Source organism: Puma concolor, chromosome E3 (assembly GCF_028749965.1).
Source record: "Puma concolor isolate L17-30 chromosome E3, mPumCon1.1.hap2, whole genome shotgun sequence".
NCBI classification, from domain to species: Eukaryota; Metazoa; Chordata; class Mammalia; order Carnivora; family Felidae; genus Puma; species Puma concolor.
In genome coordinates this window covers 42,170,273-42,189,050 of record NC_141682.1, presented here as the reverse complement: position 1 = coordinate 42,189,050, position 18,778 = coordinate 42,170,273, and the positions used below count along the sequence as shown (strand labels likewise).

The following is an 18,778-nucleotide window of genomic DNA, read 5'->3' as shown; positions in this document are numbered from 1 at the left end:
CCCCTCCCACCTGCCCATGCCAGCTCATCAAGGCGGCCCCTCCCTCACACTCCAGTTTCTAGCAACAGAGGCTGTTGCTGCCGGAGCAGGGCCCAGGGCGACTAGCCCCAGGTAGGAGCCCCCCACCCAGCCTCTCTGGGTGGGAGCAGGCAGAGAGGCCCAGGAAAGGCCCCCTGCCTAATCCTTCAGGGGTCGGAAGTTTCCAGGGGCTTTGTGGGGACGATGGGCAGACCCTTGGGCTGCCTCCAGGAAGAGTCATTTTCCCTGCCTGAGGGAAGGCAGGGTTCCCTGGGCAGATGAGTTTGAGAAACACCGCACCCCCACCCCCACCCCCACCTCAGGACCTCCCAAGGCCCGTGAGCTCATTCGGGCCTTCACAGGCCTGTGTCTCCCAGAATTGTGTCTCAGGGGCCATGTCTGGTGAAACGGGACCCAGACACATGGCTGGCTGCTGGGCTTGCGGACTGTGCCAGCACTCGGGATCTGGTGGAACTGGGTTTGAATCCAGCTCCCCACCCCCATGCCTCAGTTTCCTCGTGTGTAAAACAGGAGAACGCCAGCACGGAAGGGAGCAGGGGAATAGGGGTAGCCACTGCTTGGCCCACAGTGGGTGTTTCTCTTGCAGCCCCACGCGCGGCCCAGCTGCAGGAACTCAGCTCAGAGGGGCCGAACTGTGATCTCTGCCCACCACCTCTCTGTCCTCTGGCCTCCTGGGCCTCCCCGCCCAGCTGCTCCCAAGCTGGACCCACCTGGAGACCCCACTCGCTCCCGGCAGCCCCGGCTGCTGGGACAGATCCCAGTGCCGGCAGGGGCTGTGGGAGGACCCCGGGGTCTGCACTGCTCCCCGGATGGCCTGCTCTTCCTGACGGCCGGGGCTGCACCCTGCGTCCACGTGATGGACCTCGAGGGACGCTCCATCTGCCACCTGCCCTGCCATCTGCCGGGGACCGGGGCCTTCGTGCCGGAGGACGTTGCTGTGACGGCCGCTGGGCTTGTGGTGGTCAGCGACCTCGTCCGTGGGGCTGTCCACGCACTTCAGCACGCCGCCCGAGCCCCCCTGGGCCGCTGGGTCACGGTGGGCACCCACCTGGCCCCCCGGGGACTGGCTGTGGATGCCGCTGGCCGCCTTCTGGTGACAGACTATGTGCTTGGGGCTGTCCACAGCTTCACACTGAGCCCTGCCTTGCAGCCACTGGCCCCAGCCTCCATGCTGGGTCTGGAGGGCCCGTGCTGGGTGGGCCCAGGGCCTGACGGGGGCCTCGCCGTGAGCGAAGAGTTTGGGGATGTGTGGCTGTTCGGCAGTGCCTGCCAGCCCCTGGGCTCCCTGGGGGTTCGGAAAGGGCATGCTTTTGGGAACCCAGCAGGCGTGTGCACCGATGTGGAGGGCAGTGTCATTGTGGCAGATGAGCAAGGGCGCCGCGTGACCCTCTTTCCTCGGGCCAGGGAGCCCGTCTGCCTGGTGTCTGAGGGGCTGGGGCGGCCCCTGGGTGTGGCCTGTGCCCCTCAGGGCCAGCTCGTGGTGGCAGACGCAGGGGACAGCTACATCAAGGTGTACCAGTACCACTCGGAGCCAGCCTGACCCATGGACTCAGATGGGAACAGCACCTTGCTGCATGTGGGCCTAGCCCCCAGGGCCCTGGACCACTACAGGAGGGACATCCAGGGCTGCCGGCCGTGACTTTCTGACCTGATATATTGGCTGACAGTTGCTAAGCACCTGTTGTGCCAGGCTCTGGGCTGGCCCCGTCCTCCTCTTGGAGAGGATTCAGACTTGCCACAAACCAACCACCTCTCGGCCTTCCCTACCAGGTGCACAGCCTCCAAGTTTGGGTCCTCTCCACACCCTAGTTTAGTGGGCCCCCCAACTCACTGCCCCCATGGCCACTCAGGCCCTGGTCCTGCAGGCTCAGAGCCCTGGAGGCCTGAGCTTTGAGGCCAGCAGCTGAAGCCTGGAGATGATTGGTGTGTCGGGCTGGGCACCCCAGGGTCCTAATCAGACAGAAGCAGGCGGGGAGGGTTCTGCTGGGCTGGGCTGGGCTGGCAGGGGTGTGGCCTCTCACTGTCCCCCGTCCTCAGAGGCACCCCAGACGCCAAGCCTCTCGCAGCTTCTCTGGGTCTAACTGAGGTAAGGGAAAAGCAGAGGCGCCTAGGGGTGGCATGTGGCTGGGCTGGGAGCCTCCATACCCCTGGTCTCCTGCTCCCATGTAAGACTATGTCTCGGGCTGAACCTTCACTTTCTCCTCTGCAAGCTCTCCAAACTCATGGGTGGGGTGTGCTGGGAAGGTTCCAGACTGTGGTCAAGCCAGGAGAGCCTTCCTATGAGGAGAGACTCCTGTTACTTGAGCACAATGAGCAAATGAGGCCCCAAAGGGATGGGAGATGAGGGCTTCCTCTGAATCTGGGGCCCGGCCAGGCTCCCAGTTCCAGTGAGGGGACTCATTGGGAGGGGACAGTGCCTGGTCCAGTCTGTCACCAGGACAATGCCTCTGACAAGGTCCCTTTTCGTATGTACCAGCCCCTGTGAGTGGCAGGGTTGTGTGGTCAATGTAAGGAAGCGTGTGCAGTTAAGTGCTCAGTATATGTAATTCGTTGCTGCTGGTGTTGGTGGTATTGTTCCCTGGGGCAGGAGGGGCCAGGGACACCTCTGACAATCAAACCAGATGGCCGCAGCCTTCCTAGCCCACTTAGCCCTGGGGGAACATGGGGGCGCCCCTTTGCAGAGACCCCTTTGGAGGGGCCAGCCTGGGGCTGGGGAGGCAGCTCCTTTCGCAACCCCATGCAGGGCTTGGGGGTTGCTTTTCACCCTCGGAGGGTGGTGGCCCAGTGAGGTTGGGGACCCTCAAAAGCCAGGTCCGCTGGGTCCCTCAGATGAGAAAACGGGGGATGGGGGAGGTTTGGCAGCTGTGAGAAGTTGGGGGATGGGAAGGCAGTGGTGTTGGGGACACTGCGGGTAGACTGGATGGGGTACAAGAGCTGGGGAGGGGACATGAATGCCTTGGCGGGAGCGAGGATGCCGCATGAGGGGGACAAGGACGCCGCACAAGCCTGCCTCCGACTCCCGGGACTGGAACGTTGCGTGCGCGGAACGCTCGGGCGGGGCCGGCGGGCAGCTCGGGCGCCTTTGGGGGCAGGACCGTCGCGCGGCAACGCTGGGAGCCGGCGGAAATGGGGCTCGTGTCCCGCGGCACGGCCGCGGCGGGGCTGGGGGCCGGGGGCCGCGAGCGCTGTCGTCCGCTCGGCCCGGCCCGACGCGGTCCCCGACCCCATGCCGACCCCGCCGCCTGAGAGCGCGGCCCCGGGGAACAGCCGGTGAGCGTTCGGCGGGGGGAGGAGGGGGGGCCGTGCGGTGTGACCTTGGGGCGCCGCCCCTCCCCCCCCGGGGCTGTGGGCCCCGACTCCCCGGGCGCGGCGGGACCGGGCGCGGGGCGCGGGCGAGGCGGCAGAAGGGGCCCCGGTGGCTACCCCCAGCCCCTGCCCGGCCGGCGCGGGGCTGTCGCCGCTGGAGCCTCTGTTTCCTCATCCGTAGAGTGGGGCCCGGGAGGGGCGGCGGCGGGGCCGCGTGGGCGCCCTTCGCGGGGAGCCTTGGCTCAGCGAGCTCACCGCGGGCGGGCCCCGGCCCTGGACCCTCCGGAAGGGCATTCAGGGTCAGCGAGCGGGCCTTGGCACCTCCAGGCGTCCCTGACTGCGGGAAGGCGGCGCCTGGTGGCTCATTCGGTAGGGCGGGCGACTTGTTGGGGGGGGGGGGGTGGTTCAAGCCCCACGTTGGGCTTAGAGCTTACTTAAAAAAAAATAAACCCAAAACCAGAATCGTAGATTGAGTTCTTCTGTAATGAGGGGTAGGAAGCAGTGTGTACCCCATGCAAGAAAAACAAACGAAGGAACTGTTGTTGGTTTTTTAAGCACAAACTACACAGAGTAAAAGTGAATGTTCCCGGATTATGGGGGAGCAGCGGTGGGGAGGCTTGTCAGAGGACGGCTCCAGCCAGCGAGCTGTCCCTGGCCAGTCCCGTCTGCACTTTTCCCCAGTGGCCGCTGGTGCCCAGGAGAGAAGGCCGTAGGCTTCCACCCTGTCAGGGAGACCCTGTGGGAGCAGGGCTGTCCCAGCCCCCCCGAGACCTGTCACCGGACAGATCGGGAAGGGAACTCGCTGGCATCGTGAACACGAGGCCGCCCCGGGCACGCGCCCTGGCTTTGTATTCCCGTCTTGAAAGAGCAGCGCTTTGCCCAAGTTACTGCCCTCCTCCCTCTGCACCTCTGCTATCGATTGCCTGCTCTTTCTTCTTTGTCTGGATGTCTGATCTGAGTAGACTTCTCTGTGTTCATCCCTCCCAGAGGCTGAGGTGGGGGTGCGGGTGGGGATTCGCCCCGTGATGTGTGAAGAGTTCTCTCTCTCTGCCCCATGGATAAGAACACCAGCTTCTGCCCTCTGCTCTTCGTCCTTCCACACGAGGAGCCTTTTCTTCCTCCTTAGGCAAACTTTGTAGATGAAGCGTAACGCACACAAAGAAAACGCACTCACCGTTTGTGCACAACTCAGTGAAGTTTCCCGAAGTGAAAACACCTTTGTTTCAACAGATGCAGCTTTTCCTCCAGAGCATCTGTTCGCTGTTGGGCCGATCGTTGTTCTTTTCCGGCAGTAGCCGTGCGTAGTTTTCCTTAGGTCCCGTGAAAGGGGTCCCCAAGCAGGGCATGATGGTGTCGTTCGGCCAAGCTGGTGTCTCAGTGGGCTGGCACTGAGAGGCCTAGGGTGGGATGTCTGGTCCCCCTGCTGGTCACCAAACCAGAGCTGCCCGGTTCCTCCCAGGTCTCACAGTGGCCCCTGTCAGGAGGGTCAGGAAGATAAGTTGGCCTCGATGCCTTTGATAGTGGACGCCGGGATTTGGCCCCGGCTGCTCCAGGCCGTCCCCTGCCTGCACTTGCTGCTGGCTGCCCTCTCCAGTCGCTTGGTGAGGAGGGGGCGTTTGGGAGTCCTGCTGCTCTGCCCGGAAGGACCCTCTTCAGCTGGAACCCACAGCTGTGGGAAGCCCCCTTTGCAACCGGCTGGAAGAGGCCTCTACCTTCCAGCCCCAGTCTGGGCCCCTGCAAGGGAGGAAAGCAGCCATACCAGTGATCTCTTGAGCCCTGGGCCTTTGTGTCTGCCGAAGGCCTTTCCCAGAGCCCCCCGACAGATAGGAGGAGGATGAAATGTCCTGCCATCCCAACACGTATGTCCCCAAGGACCTGGGGAACAGTGGGCTTAGTCCCAGACCTGTGCGCCTCCCTCAGGTGTAGGCTCCAGCTTGGGGGTCTTAGCCCAGGGCGGCTGTTATGCCGCTCGTGCTGCCAAGGTTGGGGAAGTCAGTGTCTGAGAAGGGGCGTGCTCCAAGGTGAAGCCCTCAGTGCTCTGCTGGGTGAGGGCCTGCCGCCCGCCCGGTCTTATCTGGGAGGGGCTTTGCTGAGAGACCCACATCCCTGGTCAAGTTACCTCTGGGCAGGGCAAGGCTTGGGGTCTCCCAGAATTCAGGGGTTGCAGCCACTTGGGGCCGTGTGAAGGTCGTGAGAGGCCATGAAGACTGGTGCCCCCCAGCTAGACAGAAAACAACGGGGAGCCTGCCATTCTCCAGGGTCCCCATGTCTAGACAGCTGCCTAGCTCAACTGCGACCAGAGGGAACAGTCCCCCCACCCGGAACCCAGCCCTGATGTGACGGACAGGTGCATCCGTAGGCGGGGGGGAGAGTCAGAGGAGTGGCCAGAGCCCCACAAGAGCAGCAAGGCTCCTCTGGTATATTCTGGGGCTCCCGTCCCGTGCCCACAGCCGCCAGCATGTGGTTTCCCTCAGCCCAGAAGTAATCTGTTTAAATTTTCATCTTTAGTCTCGCTGGCTTCGTGAGTAAATCAAGGTTCGTCAGATTTTCATCTGTATCTTTCATTGTTAATGAGATCTTGCGTTTTTCCACGTGCTACACGTAAAATACTCTCATCACTTTCCTTAAAAACAAGAAGTAAACCTTCACGTTCAGCCCTGCACACGCTTGTGAGTGGTACCAGGGTCGCGTAGCCTCGCCCCCTTTCGGTCTGCTTGTCTCTGAAAGGGGGGAAAGCGTTGCCCGGCCTGGGGTGGGGGTGGGGGCGGTACCCACGCGAGATGGGCAGCTGGGGTCGACGCGGCCGCGTGTGCGTGTCCGTCAGGGCCGTCGTGGGGCGGCAGTGGCGGCGGCCCTGAGCGGGGTCTCTCCCCTCTCTTCCAGCGTGCCCGGCATGGTGCTCAAGGCCTTCTTCCCCACGTGCTGCGCCTCGGCCGACAGCGGCCTGCTGGTGGGACGGTGGGTCCCGGAGCAGACCAGCGCTGTGGTCCTGGCTGTGGTGCACTTTCCCTTCATCCCCATCCAGGTGAAGGAGCTCCTGGCTCGGGTGCAGCAGGCCAGCCAGGTGGGGGTGGCCGTGCTGGGCACCTGGTGCCACCGCCGGCAGGATGCCGAGGAGAGCCTGGGCCACTTCCTGGAGGGCCTGGGCGCCATCTTCTCCCATGAGCCCTGGCTCCAGCTGTGCCGGGAGAGGGGCAGCAAGTTCTGGAGCTGCAAGGCCACCCGCCGGCAGGCACCTACCTGCCCCGGTGCCCCCGGCGAGGACCAGGTCATGCTTGTCTTCTATGACCAGCGCAAGGTGCTGCTGTCCCAGCTGCACCCGCCCGTGGCCCTGCCTGACCACCAGGCTGGCGATGCCGTGGCCGGTGCTGGGGGCTTGGCTGCTGTCTTTGACACGGTGGCGCGCAGTGAGGAGCTCTTCCGAAGCGACCGGTTCGACGAGGGCCCTGTGCGGTTGAGCCACTGGCAGTCGGAGGGCGTGGAGGCCAGCATCCTCGCGGAGCTGGCGAAGCGGGCCTCGGGGCCCATCTGCCTGCTGCTGGGCGGCCTGCTGTCACTTGTCTCAGCCGCCAGCGCCTGCCGGTAAGTGCCCCTGGGGCCGGGGCGGGAGGAAGTCCGGCCCCTGAGCCGTAGCCCAGCCCTCTCTGGGTATGTCTGAGGCTGCCTGCGTGCCGGTTGCTGTCCGTGCCCCTTTCTCCCTGGGTAGAGCATGCCTCCTCAGCAGCGTCTGGCTGCATGGGACCCCGCTGGGTAGGGGGCCAGAGTGGACTTCAGGTGGCTCGGTCCCCTACACGGACAATCAGGCCATGAGCAGGCCCAGGTGGTTGCCACCCGAGGGCTGGTGTTTGCCCTGCCTGGTGCCTAGGACTTGTTTGTCCTGGAGGCCTTCGGGTCCCACCCACTTGCCTGGCCCTGGCAGGGCTGGGGCCCGCTCGCTGGTGGCCGTGTGTCCGGGATGGTGGTCCCTAGCCTTGGCTGTTCTCCACAGTGGCCTGGGCTACTCCTGGCTGCAGGCCTGGCCGAGGGATTTATAAAAGTCCTTGAGGGCCCTGGGGAATGCCGGCACCCCTCCCCCTGTGAGAAGCTGGCTCCCCCATGGCGCCCCCCACCTAGGTCCTGGGGTTCTGGCTGTTGGGTCTGGGGACTGGCTTCACCTCCTCACCGAGGGCTGTGGAGTGCTCTCGCCTGTGCTGGCAGAGAGCCCTTGGCGGCTGTGTGTGGACAGCACCTTGGGTTGAGAGCTGCAGGGGATCTGGACACGAAGGGCGGGTTTCGGATCTTCACTACTCCCTGGAGCGAATGACAGGAAAGCGTGTGTCAGCCAAAGTACGGTTTTGGGGGGAGACGGTCCTTAGCTTTTATCAGCTTTCACAGGACTCAAGAAAGGTTAACACTGGCTCGTGTGCCCCGAATCCTGATTAGCCCATCGGGTTAGAGCACAGGGACGGTCATGCGAGGCAGAGCTGTTACTGTGCAGAAGGGCGGCCCCCTCTTCCCCTTGGGCAGCCCCAGGGGTGCCGGCGGGGCCCTGGCCGCCCACAGCTGGTGTGAGCCTCGGGGAAACAGCTGTGCAGGAGGGGGCCTCTTGTGCAGACAGTGCGAGGCCGCCTTCCAGCTGACTGGAGTTCAGGAGGGGTGTGCTGAGCACGTCTGGCTCCTGGAGTTGGCTCGGAATGGCTCGAAGACCTCCTCCTTCCTCCTGAGGGCCCGGCACTCGGCTCGTTGGCGGCTCCGCGCCCTTCAGGCTCCTGCTGGCAGCAGCAGGGACTCAGGTTCGAAGTGGAGACTCTTGAGTGTAGCCGAGTTCCGACAGGGCACTTAGCTCACAAACGTCTCCCCTCAACGTCCCACTGTCTGCAGAAGCATCTCAGTGCTTCCTTTTCCTTGTGAGAAATCAGTCTCGTGGGGCAGCCCTGGCAGCCTGGAGACCCTCGATGAGGGTCACCCGTCCAGCAGGGCGAGGCGCTGGGTGGCTGGACAGCACATTCTCTCCACTCCTGGGGCAAGGTCTTGGCGCTTGGCCTTGGGTGTGCCTCAGGTCACTGCTTTGTGACGAGGTCAGGTTCCCAGTTAACGTCCGTGAGTGCGTCATGACCCTCGCCGGGCTGCCCGCCTGTGCCCCCCGCCATGTGCCTGTGCTGCCGAGTTCGGGAGTGTGGCCATCGGTGTTCGGGGGCTTCCAGGGCCTTGCGTCGAGCCTGGTGACGGCACCAGCCAAGGGGGCCCCCGGCCCTTGGCCGACAGGGAACCCCAGCTGAAGATCCACCTCTCGGTTCCTTCATAGGGTGTTCCAGCTGTGGCCCCTGTCCTTTATCTGGAGCAAGCTCTCCACATGTGAGCAGCTCAGGCACCGGCTGGAGCAGCTCACGTTTGTCTTCAGCACCCAGAAGGCCGAGAACCCCACCCAGCTGATGAGGTGCTGGGTCTCCACCACAGCTGCTGGTCATGCCACCAACCCGTGCCCCCCCGCCCACTTCTCTACACCCAGCCCATCCACAGTGACCCTTTCGGGGCTGGCCCCCTCACCGCCCGCCCCATTGGACCCCTCCCTCCAGAAAGGCCCCCTCACCGCCCGCCCCGTCGGACCCCTCCCTCCAGAAAGGCCCCCTCACCGCCCGCCCCGTCGGACCCCTCCCTCCAGAAAGGCCCCCTCACCACTCGCTCCCTCCTGTCGGGCTCCTCCTTCGGGCTGGTCCCCTCACCACCCACCCTGTGGGGCTCCTCCTTCCAGAAAGGCCAACGTGCTTGTCTCTGTGTTTCTTGACGTGGCCCTTGGTCTTGCGCTGCTATCTTGGCTTCACGGGAAGGACCGGATCGGCCACCTGGCAGAGGCGCTCGTCCCCGTGGCTGATGTGAGTCGGTTGGGGGAGCCTGGCGTGTCCCAGGGGTGACTTGGTTGGGGGAGCCCAGTGTGTCCCAGAGTTGGAGGTGGGGCCCTTCCTGGGGGCGGCAGAGGCCCATCCGCCTGCCAGAGCACCATTGCCCTTTCCCTCTGTGGGGCCCGTAAGCAGCCCTTGTCCTTGACCCCAGACGGGTCCCATCCCTAGCTCCTGGCTTGGGCGCTCTGCACAGAAAGCGTCGCGGAAACCTTGCGTGTGTCCAGGGCTGTCTGTGTGCGGTCAGACTCGGGCCTCACACCCTGTGGCAGTCAGGCCACTCGCACTGCTGATTCTGCAGTTCCCATGCTGAGTGCTGGGGGCCCAGCTTGTCCGTGGGGCTCCCTCCTCTCCTTCCGTGGCCCTCCTCTCAGCTTCTACCCTGCTGCTCCTTTATGCCGGCGCCGAGCCTTCGGCTTCTCTGCCTCCCCTCCTCAGAGCCACAGGCCCTGTCACTCCTGTCGGGGAGCTTGTCTCCCTGCTTAGAGCAGTCCCTCTGGCCCCTTGGGCCTCCCCCACGCCTCTGCCAGTGGCCTGCTGGCCCCGGTGTGGTCCCTGTGCGTGCCACCCCTGCCACTGCCATCGGCATCAGTCGCAGCTGTGCTCTGGGCCTGCTTGTGGGCAGGAGCCCTCACAGGCCGGGAGCCCCCATGGCTTCTCTGGGAGACGCGGTCCGAGAGGAAGAGAGCAAGGAGGGCCTGGCGGCTGGGAAGGTGGCTTGGTCGCTTCACCTTGCTTGTCCATGCTCTGCCTCTTGGCCGCTTCATCTTAGATCTCCCTTTTGCAGAATTGCGCAGAAATATAAATATTTAATTTAAAAATGAAAGCTCCTTCCTGCCGCCTAGCTCTTATCCTTTAAATATTAGATAAGCTCTATTTATAAAGAGTGCTTTGTTTCTTTCCTCACTGCCCCTGACATGGCTGAGGCTTTCGTAGGCCCGCACAGTGGGCAGGAGCGGGGTGACGGGTCGGTGACTGTGGGGCAGTCACCGCTGTGGTCTCAGCATTGCTGATAAGGCTGAGGGTCCTTAGGCCTGTGCTCTGGGACAGGCACAGCGCTTGGACATTGGCTTCCTCCGTGGGCAACCAGGATGCGGGTCAGCTTCCCTGCTTGCCTGTGAGAGTCCCCGTGCCGTCTCTGGCCCTCGCTCACTGTAGTCGATGACTCACGTCTCATCCGTCCTTTTCTCCCGGGAACTCTCTGGCCTTCTCACTGGCACCTGGGCCCCTGATGGGCTCGATACCCTTCAGGATTACCTGAGGGCACCCGCCCAGGGCAGGCCTGGGCCTCTGCAGCACCAGGTGGTGGGGTGGGGTCCTCAGCAGAGGGGCACTGTAGACCCGTGGGCTCCCCCTACAAGGTTCACGGTGAGCTGGGGTCTGTCCCTCATCTGGGCATGTGGGGCCGAGTGCTCCGGTGGGCCCAGTGGCGGGAGGGTTGGAATGCGGGAAAGGGTGATGGCCATTCGGGCCCCCATGTCCAGAGGGCCAGGGGAAGACTGTCAGCCTTGTAGGCTGTGCCTCTCAGCAGGTCCCAGAGCATCTGCGAAGAGGGGTTCCCTGGCCAGACAAGCATGGGAAAGCTTGTGTGCCCGTCATGTTAGGAGACACCTGGAGGGAGGCACCCAGACTACCTTGTCCCTGCCCAGATGGGCTGGCCGTGGTGGGGTGCAGCTGACAGACTGCGTGCCCCTCCTGCATCCCTCCAGCACGTGGCCGAGGAGCTCCAGCATCTCCTGCAGTGGCTGATGGGAGCACCTGCTGGGCTGAAGATGAACCGGGCGCTGGACCAGGTCCTCGGCCGCTTCTTCCTATACCATCTGCATCTGTGGATCAGTGAGTGGCAGCTCCCCCTGGCCCCAGTGACCACCCCCAACTCGGCTTCTGAAGCCTGTGCACCCAGGGGACAGCCCTGGCTGAGTGGGGCCCCACCCATCCCCTTGGTCCCTGCTTTCCTCCCTCTTGGTGCCGTGTGTGTGTGTGTGTGTGTGTGTGTGTGTGTGTATGTGTGTGTAGCCCTGCTCTACCAGGCCGGCTGCTCGGCCAGGAGACGGCCACGAAGGAGAGCAGTCTGGCAGCCTCAGGCGCACCTTGTCCGTGAGGAACTGGGGGGGTCAGGACCCATAGCTGACCGTCCCCCATCCCACCAGGCTACATCCACCTCATGTCCCCCTTCATCGAGCGCATCCTGTGGCACGTGGGCCTCTCGGCCTGCCTGGGCCTGACGGTCGCCCTGTCCATCCTGTCAGACATCATCGCTCTCCTCACCTTCCACATCTACTGCTTCTACGTCTACGGCGCCAGGTGGGCGTGTGCTCCCCGCTCGTGAGCACCCTGGACGCTTGCCGGGCCCGGGGGGGCTCCCGGGGTGGCCCAGAGCCCTGGCCCTGATGCTGCCCGTGTCCCTCCCGCAGGCTGTACTGCCTGAAGATCTGTGGCCTGTCCTCGCTCTGGCGTCTGTTCCGGGGGAAGAAGTGGAATGTTCTGCGCCAGCGGGTGGACTCCTGCTCCTATGACCTGGACCAGGTACTGGGCATGACTGCAGGGGAGGGGCACCCCTCCAGGGGGCCGGCGGGACCCACAGCCGACTGCCCCCCGAGCTCCAGTCCATCCGGTCCTCTAAACGGCTTGGCCAGTGTAGCCGCTTGGCACCCTGATGGGGTGACCACACTCCTGTCCGTGGCTCACCTCACCTGCCAAGGGTCGGCACGGACGCTGGGGAACGTGAGGAGCCTGCAAGGGGCAGGGTGCATACGGAGCCTCAGATAGCACGGGACCTTGCCCCAGGCGGGAGGTGGACGCTGCTCTGGGGAGGGTGCCGGACCCCCGGGAGCCGCTGGATGGCAGGGCATGGAGGTGACCTAGGCTCAGGGCCTGCCTCTGGCTTTTCCCATAGCTTAGGCCTGGCACATGGACCCTGCGTGCTGCCCTCCAAGGCCTACTCTTGCTGCCCCAAATTCACCACCCGCCCGCTTCTGGTGTATGTGCTCATGTCCTGCTGGCTGGTTCTGTCCGCCCGAGTCTGGAGGGCACGCGGACACGTCCCTCCCAGTACTGGAGAAAGCTGTCCTGAGCAGCTTTTCTTGACTTGTCTCAGGAAGCCAGAGTGTCCCGGCGGCAGGCGTCCCTTTTCCGCTCGGTTACCGGATGGGTCTGGTGGGGACGGGGCTGTTCCCGGCACGGGGCTCTTGCTGATGCTGACGGTGGTGTCCTTTCTCCCTGCAGCTGTTCATCGGGACCTTGCTCTTCACCATCCTGCTCTTCCTCCTGCCCACCACAGCCCTGTACTACCTGGTGTTCACCCTGGTGAGCCGAGGGGCTCGCGGCCTGGGAGGGCCTTGGCCACGGCACCTGGCCAAGCCGGCCGATGGGCCTCGCCCACAGTGCTTGGGGGTGATGAGTGTGTGCTCTGCCTGCCGTCTGTCCCCGCAGTCCATGGAGGGTGTGGCTCTCCTATGCTCTCCGGACACTGTGCTGGGCCCTACCCTCGCGGCACAAGCGGCGGCGGGGCGCAGGACTCAGGGGCGTGGCACCCAGGTGGCCCGCGCCGAGGGGAGGGGCTGGTGGCGTGTTTCCCTGGGCTCAGCTGCTCCCGCTCGCGGCCCCCTGCCTCCTCATACCTGGGCCTTAGGATCTGGGTGGGAACCGCGCCCTCCCCGGGGGTTCCGAGCTCCTGGTCGCCCTTGGTCGTGGCCCGGGACCCTCCCGGCTGCTCTGCTCCTGGGCGTGCGGCGTGGCTCTGAGCGCTGTCTGTGCTGTAGCTCCGGCTCCTGGTGGTGGCCGTGCAGGGCCTGATCCATGTGCTCGTGGACCTCGTCAACTCCCTGCCGCTGTACTCCCTCGGCCTCCGGCTCTGCCGGCCTTACAGGCTTGCAGGTGGGTCCGTGTGCTGCCGGAAGCAGTAGTGTGGGGCATGGGGGCGGCTGGTGGGGGAGGGCAGAGACCCCTGGTGTCCACCAGGCCGGCTGCCTGCAGTGAGCTGGAGGGAGACCCACCTCGCCCTCGGGTTTCGAGGCTGCAGAGGCGACCTTTCCTCTCGCTCACCCTTTCCTGCGACGAGCGTGAGATTTGCCCTGAGGTCTGTGTGTAGTAGCGTAGGTGGCACCTGAACGTGGCTCAGAAAAGTGTCCCCGTGTGCTTGTGTGTGACCGTGTGTGCCTGCTCATGCCCTTCAGCCTCGGAGAGGACAGGCCAGGGCGGAGACTGCTGGGCTGGCCAGATCTGTGAGATAGGAGCCTCGCCCCACCCCACAGACCACTGCCCACCGGGACAGTACCCACCGTCCCAGCTGCTCCTGGCTGTGCCCCCTGCAGCTGGCTGCCCCTGTTTTCATGATGACACCAACCACTAGGTTGGCCAGATGCCCCTGAGGGGAGGCTATCCCCGTGGCAGGCCCAGGGAGGCAGACCAAACCGATCACAGCATCGTGAGTTGGCCAGTCCCGTTCAGGGGCTTTGCGCACGTCAGGGAACACGGGGAGGGCAGACCTGGCCCTGTGTCCGGTTTGCAGCTCAGCCCCCACACCAAGCTCAACCAGCCTCTTCCAGCCCGTTGAGGGCCAAGGACTTGAACCTGCATGTTCCGTGGGCTTTGGGCCTAACATCGGCCTACTGGGTACCCTTGAGTTCCCTTTCCAGACCGCTTCCCCTGCAGGCCCCCAGGTGGCCCATGCCAGGGGCTCCAGCCTCTGCCCATACTTTCTCGCCAGGACCAGGCTGGTGAAGAGCCTGAGACCCAGGGTCTCCCTCCCCCGGCCCACAGCTCGTGGCCAGAGCTGAGTTGTTTTGACTTCACATAAAAACCCACAGATGCCGCTGCTTTCTCTCCTTTTCACTGAGTTTGCCTTGGGGCCTCTTCATCAATTGATAATTAGCTCCTGCTTCTCTTTTTAAGAACTTTCTGCCTTGGGAATTCCCAGGCTTGGGAGCCCACACTGTAGGCCAGGGGCATGGTGGGTTCCCGAGTCGGCCACGCACACAGAATTTAGAAGACCTTTAGATGCCGGGAGGGTGGCCACAACCCAGCAAGCACCCTGTCCATCCTGTGGGACAGCCCAGCCCAGCCCACATCCCGTTTGGAAAGCAGCACAGCCTGTGCCCCCGATGCCCAGCTGACTCTTCCCTGGCTCCCAGACACGCAGCTTCTGCCTTTCGGTGAAGTTCTGTGGAGGCTTTGATTCCGGCCAGGCAGCCAGGCCAGAGACAGACGGGAAGGTTGGGGCCGGGCTGGGGGCGGGTGAGCCTGTGGCGCCACCGGGGCCGTCCTCAGCCTTCTGAGTGCCACCGGAGGTGCAGGGCCCTCTGCCCGCACCCACCCGCCTGTGCTGACATGAGGAGAGGGAGGCCTGGGAGGCTGTCTGCAGGCCGTGGGCCTTGGGTGGGGCTGGGGGGCTCCGCCCTCCCTCACAGCCACCTTGCCCTTCCTGCAGCCGGCGTGAAGTTCCGAGTCCTGGAGCATGAAGCTGATAGGCCCCTCCGCCTCTTGATGCAGGTGAGGCCTCTGCGCACCCCTCATGCCGCTGCCAGTGGACTGACCCGGCACCCACCTGCCGTGGTGTTGCCCAGATTGGGGGGCAGCTGGGATCTCATCCCTCTGTGCTTCCCTGGGCGTAGGGCTGCAGGGTGCAGCAGAGCTGATGGGTGGGGCCCAAGGGGAGGCTCCCTCACCTCCGAGACATCTGGGCACTGTGACCCCCTCTGCCTGGAACCTCCTTCGGCAGGACCCTGGATGGGATCCCTTGTGCTATGTCAGATGCTTTCAGCCACGCAGGGCTCCTGCCTGCTGGGCCTTGCACCCTTGTTTCCTGCCCTGGGTCCCACGGGCTCTCATTCCAGGTGGACAAGGACAGACTTGGTGAAGGCCCCAGGACACACAGGCCTTTTCTCTTGGGCTCTTTTCTCGGAAACAGCCCCTTTGGCCTGTGGGAGGGAGGAGGAGGGTGGCTATTGGCTGCTGGGGGGCGGGGTGGTTGCCCTGAGGGCCACATCTCAGGGACAGTCAGATACTGAGGCAGCCAGCCTGTGTGGTGTTCTCGGGGTGGGGGGCGTGTTCCCAGACCACTTGCCAGGCTCCTGCGAGGTTAAGTCCTGCAGTAGAGGGGTCTGTACCCCTCCAGTCTGGCCCACCTCCCCTCCCCGAAGCCTATCTCGAGGAGGGCATGCCCGTCTCGGCCGGAGTGTTCCCTTTTGAGCCGCTCACCACGCTACCCCTGGGTGCTGCAGAGAGGGCACGACTGGGCAGCGCCGGCTCCGACACGGGCACGATTGACGGCCCGGTGCGCTGGGGGCTGTGTGCTGGCTGCAGCGCCGGCTCCGACACGGGCACGATTGACGGCCCGGTGCGCTGGGGGCTGTGTGCTGGCTGCAGCGCCGGCTCCGACACGGGCACGATTGACGGCCCGGTGCGCTGGGGGCTGTGTGCTGGCTGCAGCGCCGGCTCCGACACGGGCACGATTGACGGCCCGGTGCGCTGGGGGCTGTGTGCTGGCTGCAGCGCCGGCTCCGACACGGGCACGATTGATTGACCACGGCCCTTGTGCTTTCAGATAAACCCCCTGCCCTTCAGTCACGTGACACGCACCTACCGCCTCCCCAGCCGTGGCCGCCACCCCACCCACTCCTGGGGCTCCCTGTGCCGCAAGCTTTTCTCCGGGGAGCTCATCTACCCCTGGAGGCAGAAAGGGGACAAGCGGGACTGACGGACCCTGGCCACCGGCCCGCCCGGCACCGCCGCACGGCCACAGTCAGCCCTCCATGCTGCCGGGGACGCCGACCGTCAGGACGGCACGCGTGCGTGCCGTTTGCCTTCTGTGCCCCCGGTTGTCTGAGGCCTCTACATCTGCCCCTGGCTCCGAGGCTGCGGGGTGCTGAGCAGGAGGTCGCAGGGGCAGCCAGCCGGGCCAGCAGGCCCGTGCTTCATCACTAGCAGTGTTTGCCTCGGGACCCGCCTCCTGACCTGCTGGGATGGCATCGGCAACCCGGTGCCCCCCAGCCCCCGGGGGCCTGCCCAGGAGCCCTGCTCTGCCCCTCCCATCACACCCAGACTCCGGGAGGGGTTTGTAGGCCTCTACCCCTGACCACCACGGCCACTGCCAACGGGGCAGGCTGGCAGCTCTCCCTGTCGGGAGGTGGAGGGACCGCTCCACCGGGATGCGCTCAACGGTCCTTGAGGCGGACCCCCAGCATCCCGTCCTTGGGGGTTGCTCCAGGGTCCCCAGAACCAGCAGCCCCGGTGGCCCCGAGCCCTCTGGGAAGCCGGCAGCACTGCCCTCGGAGCCTGGACCACACAAGGGTTTGCTTGAAGCCACCCAGAGAGGTTGTCCCGCAGGGGGAGCTGCCGTGGGCCTCCGGGTCTCCCTGCGTGAAGCCGGGCCACGTGGGAGCCCGGAGCCGCCTTGCCAGAGACCGGACAGCCATTCACCCTGCCGCCCTGTCCCTGCCCCACACCCCTGCGGGAACGGGCCCCTTGGCCAAATACCATCTCCCTCACTGACGTCGCACAGAAGCAGGCAGCTCCTAGAGAGACCACGTTTGTGGTCTCCAGTGTGTGTGTGTGGCGGGGGGGTGGGGGGCAGCGTTCAGGCCGCGTCTGCCTGCCGGCTGGCGTGGCCTCTGACTATGGGCGCGAGCCCCACAATCCCCAGGGGGAGGAAGACTGTACGTGCGGATGGCACCGTCTGTGTTTTGTCCTCCTGGAGTTGTTTGTGCTCGTGCCGTAGCCCGAGCAGGGGAAGGGGCAGCGGCCTCTGTTCGTTGCGGGCACTCGGGCCTGTCCGCCTCTGCCGCCCGCACCCCTTGGCCGCGGGCCACGGCGGGGAGCCCCTGGGGGAGTCCCCAGCAGCTCGGCCTGTGACGGGACACGTCCTGGCTCCGCCTCTTTCTGCTGAGACAATAAAACTTCCCACCCGTTTGGAGCGTGCCCTCTCCCTTCCCATCGCCACCCGGGCAGTGGGTCTGAGGAGGCCCCCCGCCTCCATCGTGACGGTGGTGGGGCTGAGGTGAGGTTCCCCTTCTCCTGGGGTGGTAGGACAGCTGGCCCCCATTGCTTTTCCTACGGTGTCTGTGACACCCGTTTCTTGTCCGATGCCGGCCTGGGGAGCAGTGGGCACACCGTCCCCTGAAGCAGGCCTCCCTGCGGGGCTGGCGGGCGGGTACGGAAGTTCCGGCCCCTTGAAGATGTCCTGGCACGGATGGGCGGGCCCAGGGTCGCTCACTCTCTGGTTTTGGCCTTGCCCTGGTATGAATGAGAGGGCTGAGGGTAGGGGTGCAGGCCTCCCTGGGGCAGGGGTGAGCCGCCCTGGCTCTGATGAGTACATCACCTCAAACCTGTGGACTCCTCGCAGGGCAGGGATCCTGCCTGCCTCACTCTACTCATCCTGCAGCCTTGAGGGACCCTTGGCTGGCCGCCTGTGCACCTGCCGTCCTGGCTTTGCAGGGAAGGGCTAAAGTCCGGAGAGGGCCGTCAGCACCTCCCGGTGCTGTGCCTCCACTAACGGGTCAGCAGAGGCTGGATGGGGAGCCCTACGAGGCCCCTGTGGGTTCTTGTGGTGGGTGCCTTTCTGGTCTGAGGCAGGTCGGTGAGAGGTCAGGGGTGGGGAGTGGTGCGGGAACCCAGCGGAGGGCCCAGAGCCTCCGAGGAGTTTGCTCAGGTCTGTCCCCAGGCCCCCAGAGCCTGCTGAGAAAAGCCTCCACCACCCGTCTTTCCTGCCAGCAGATGCCAAAACTCGAGATCACGTGGGGCCCACCGCCTCTCCTCTCGGGGACGGTGGTGGCCACTCGACGGGCCATGCCTGGCAGCTGTCCCCCTCTGCCCGGCTGCCTCCCCACCTCCTGAGGGCAGCACCGGTCGCTCCAGCCGCTGCAGCCACCAGGAGATGCTCCCTGCACCTCCCAGGCGGCTCCCATCCTCCCAAGAACAGCCTTCTTCTGTGGACGGCCTCGTCCTCACCCCAGGTCTCTTACCACCCGTGCCACGCTGACCGGGGCAGAGCCCTGTGCTCCGGCCTCCCTGAGGCCGGATCGCAGGTCGCCCCGAGGAGTGGACATTTGCCTTCCATGCAGGGCCACCGCTTCCCGCTCCGGTTCTCGCGGCTGGGAGACAGCGGCCTCACGCACATCAGTCAGGAGATGAGCTCAGAGAGGGAGGGTGACTAGTTGAAGGCCACACAGCGGGCAGGTCTGAGCCCCACAGTGTCTGCGCACCGGCCCCGCCTGTGTTTGGAAGCTCCCTGTGTTGACGTATTTCAAACTTACAGAAACACAGTGCACAGTGCTGTCTGGCACCCCGAGCCACACTCCCCATCGTTCACACTGTGCCACTTCGGGTTTTGGATTTGTGCCGTATTCTTTTCCAAAGAATTTGATTGTCACTTGCCCTTAATTTTGTCCCTAAAACGTCCAGTGTGTACCTTGCAGCCACAGCACGGCGAGGGGAGTCGATTAGCATGGGCGGGCCCCTTGCTGGGCGCCCCCAGGTGACCTCTGCAGTAGCCTGTCCTCCCCCCCACAACTCCTCCGCCCCCCCCCCCCACCGTCCCTGCCACACACTCGCTGTGCCGC

At 64.8% G+C, this 18,778-nt stretch overlaps 2 protein-coding genes across 3 annotated transcripts; both read left to right on the top strand.

Annotated features, from left to right (window-relative positions):
- The first annotated feature begins 761 nt into the window (after positions 1–761).
- Positions 762–1,616, top strand: NHLRC4 (NHL repeat containing 4). Its single transcript, XM_086692646.1, has one exon. The coding sequence runs from the start codon at positions 896–898 to the stop codon at positions 1,577–1,579; it is 684 nt and encodes a 227-aa protein (XP_086548772.1). The 5' UTR covers positions 762–895; the 3' UTR covers positions 1,580–1,616.
- Positions 1,617–3,010: 1,394 nt separating this feature from the next.
- PIGQ (phosphatidylinositol glycan anchor biosynthesis class Q) lies at positions 3,011–16,069 on the top strand. Of its 2 annotated transcripts, none has more exons than XM_086691739.1 (11): positions 3,011–3,309; positions 6,229–6,927; positions 8,630–8,761; positions 9,077–9,197; positions 10,931–11,057; positions 11,471–11,525; positions 11,636–11,747; positions 12,447–12,527; positions 12,983–13,097; positions 14,650–14,711; positions 15,766–16,069. In XM_086691739.1, exons 1-11 carry the CDS (start codon positions 3,011–3,013, stop codon positions 15,916–15,918), a joined length of 1,956 nt encoding a protein of 651 aa, XP_086547865.1. In that variant the 3' UTR covers positions 15,919–16,069. The 2 variants fall into 2 exon arrangements, with proteins under 2 accessions (XP_086547865.1, XP_086547864.1); XM_086691738.1 differs by having other exon boundaries at positions 3,123–3,309; positions 11,372–11,525.
- Positions 16,070–18,778: the final 2,709 nt, after the last annotated feature.

Excerpts from the sequence above, each read along its gene's own strand:
- PIGQ (XM_086691739.1), top strand. The coding sequence starts at position 3,011 with ATGCCGCATGAGGGGGACAAGGACGCCGCACAAGCCTGCCTCCGACTC. Across the intron at positions 3,310-6,228 it reads GCGGCCCCGGGGAACAGCCG|CGTGCCCGGCATGGTGCTCA; the intron begins GTGAGCGTTCGG and ends CCTCTCTTCCAG. Across the intron at positions 13,098-14,649 it reads CCGGCCTTACAGGCTTGCAG|CCGGCGTGAAGTTCCGAGTC; the intron begins GTGGGTCCGTGT and ends CCCTTCCTGCAG.
- NHLRC4 (XM_086692646.1), top strand. The coding sequence starts at position 896 with ATGGACCTCGAGGGACGCTCCATCTGCCACCTGCCCTGCCATCTGCCG.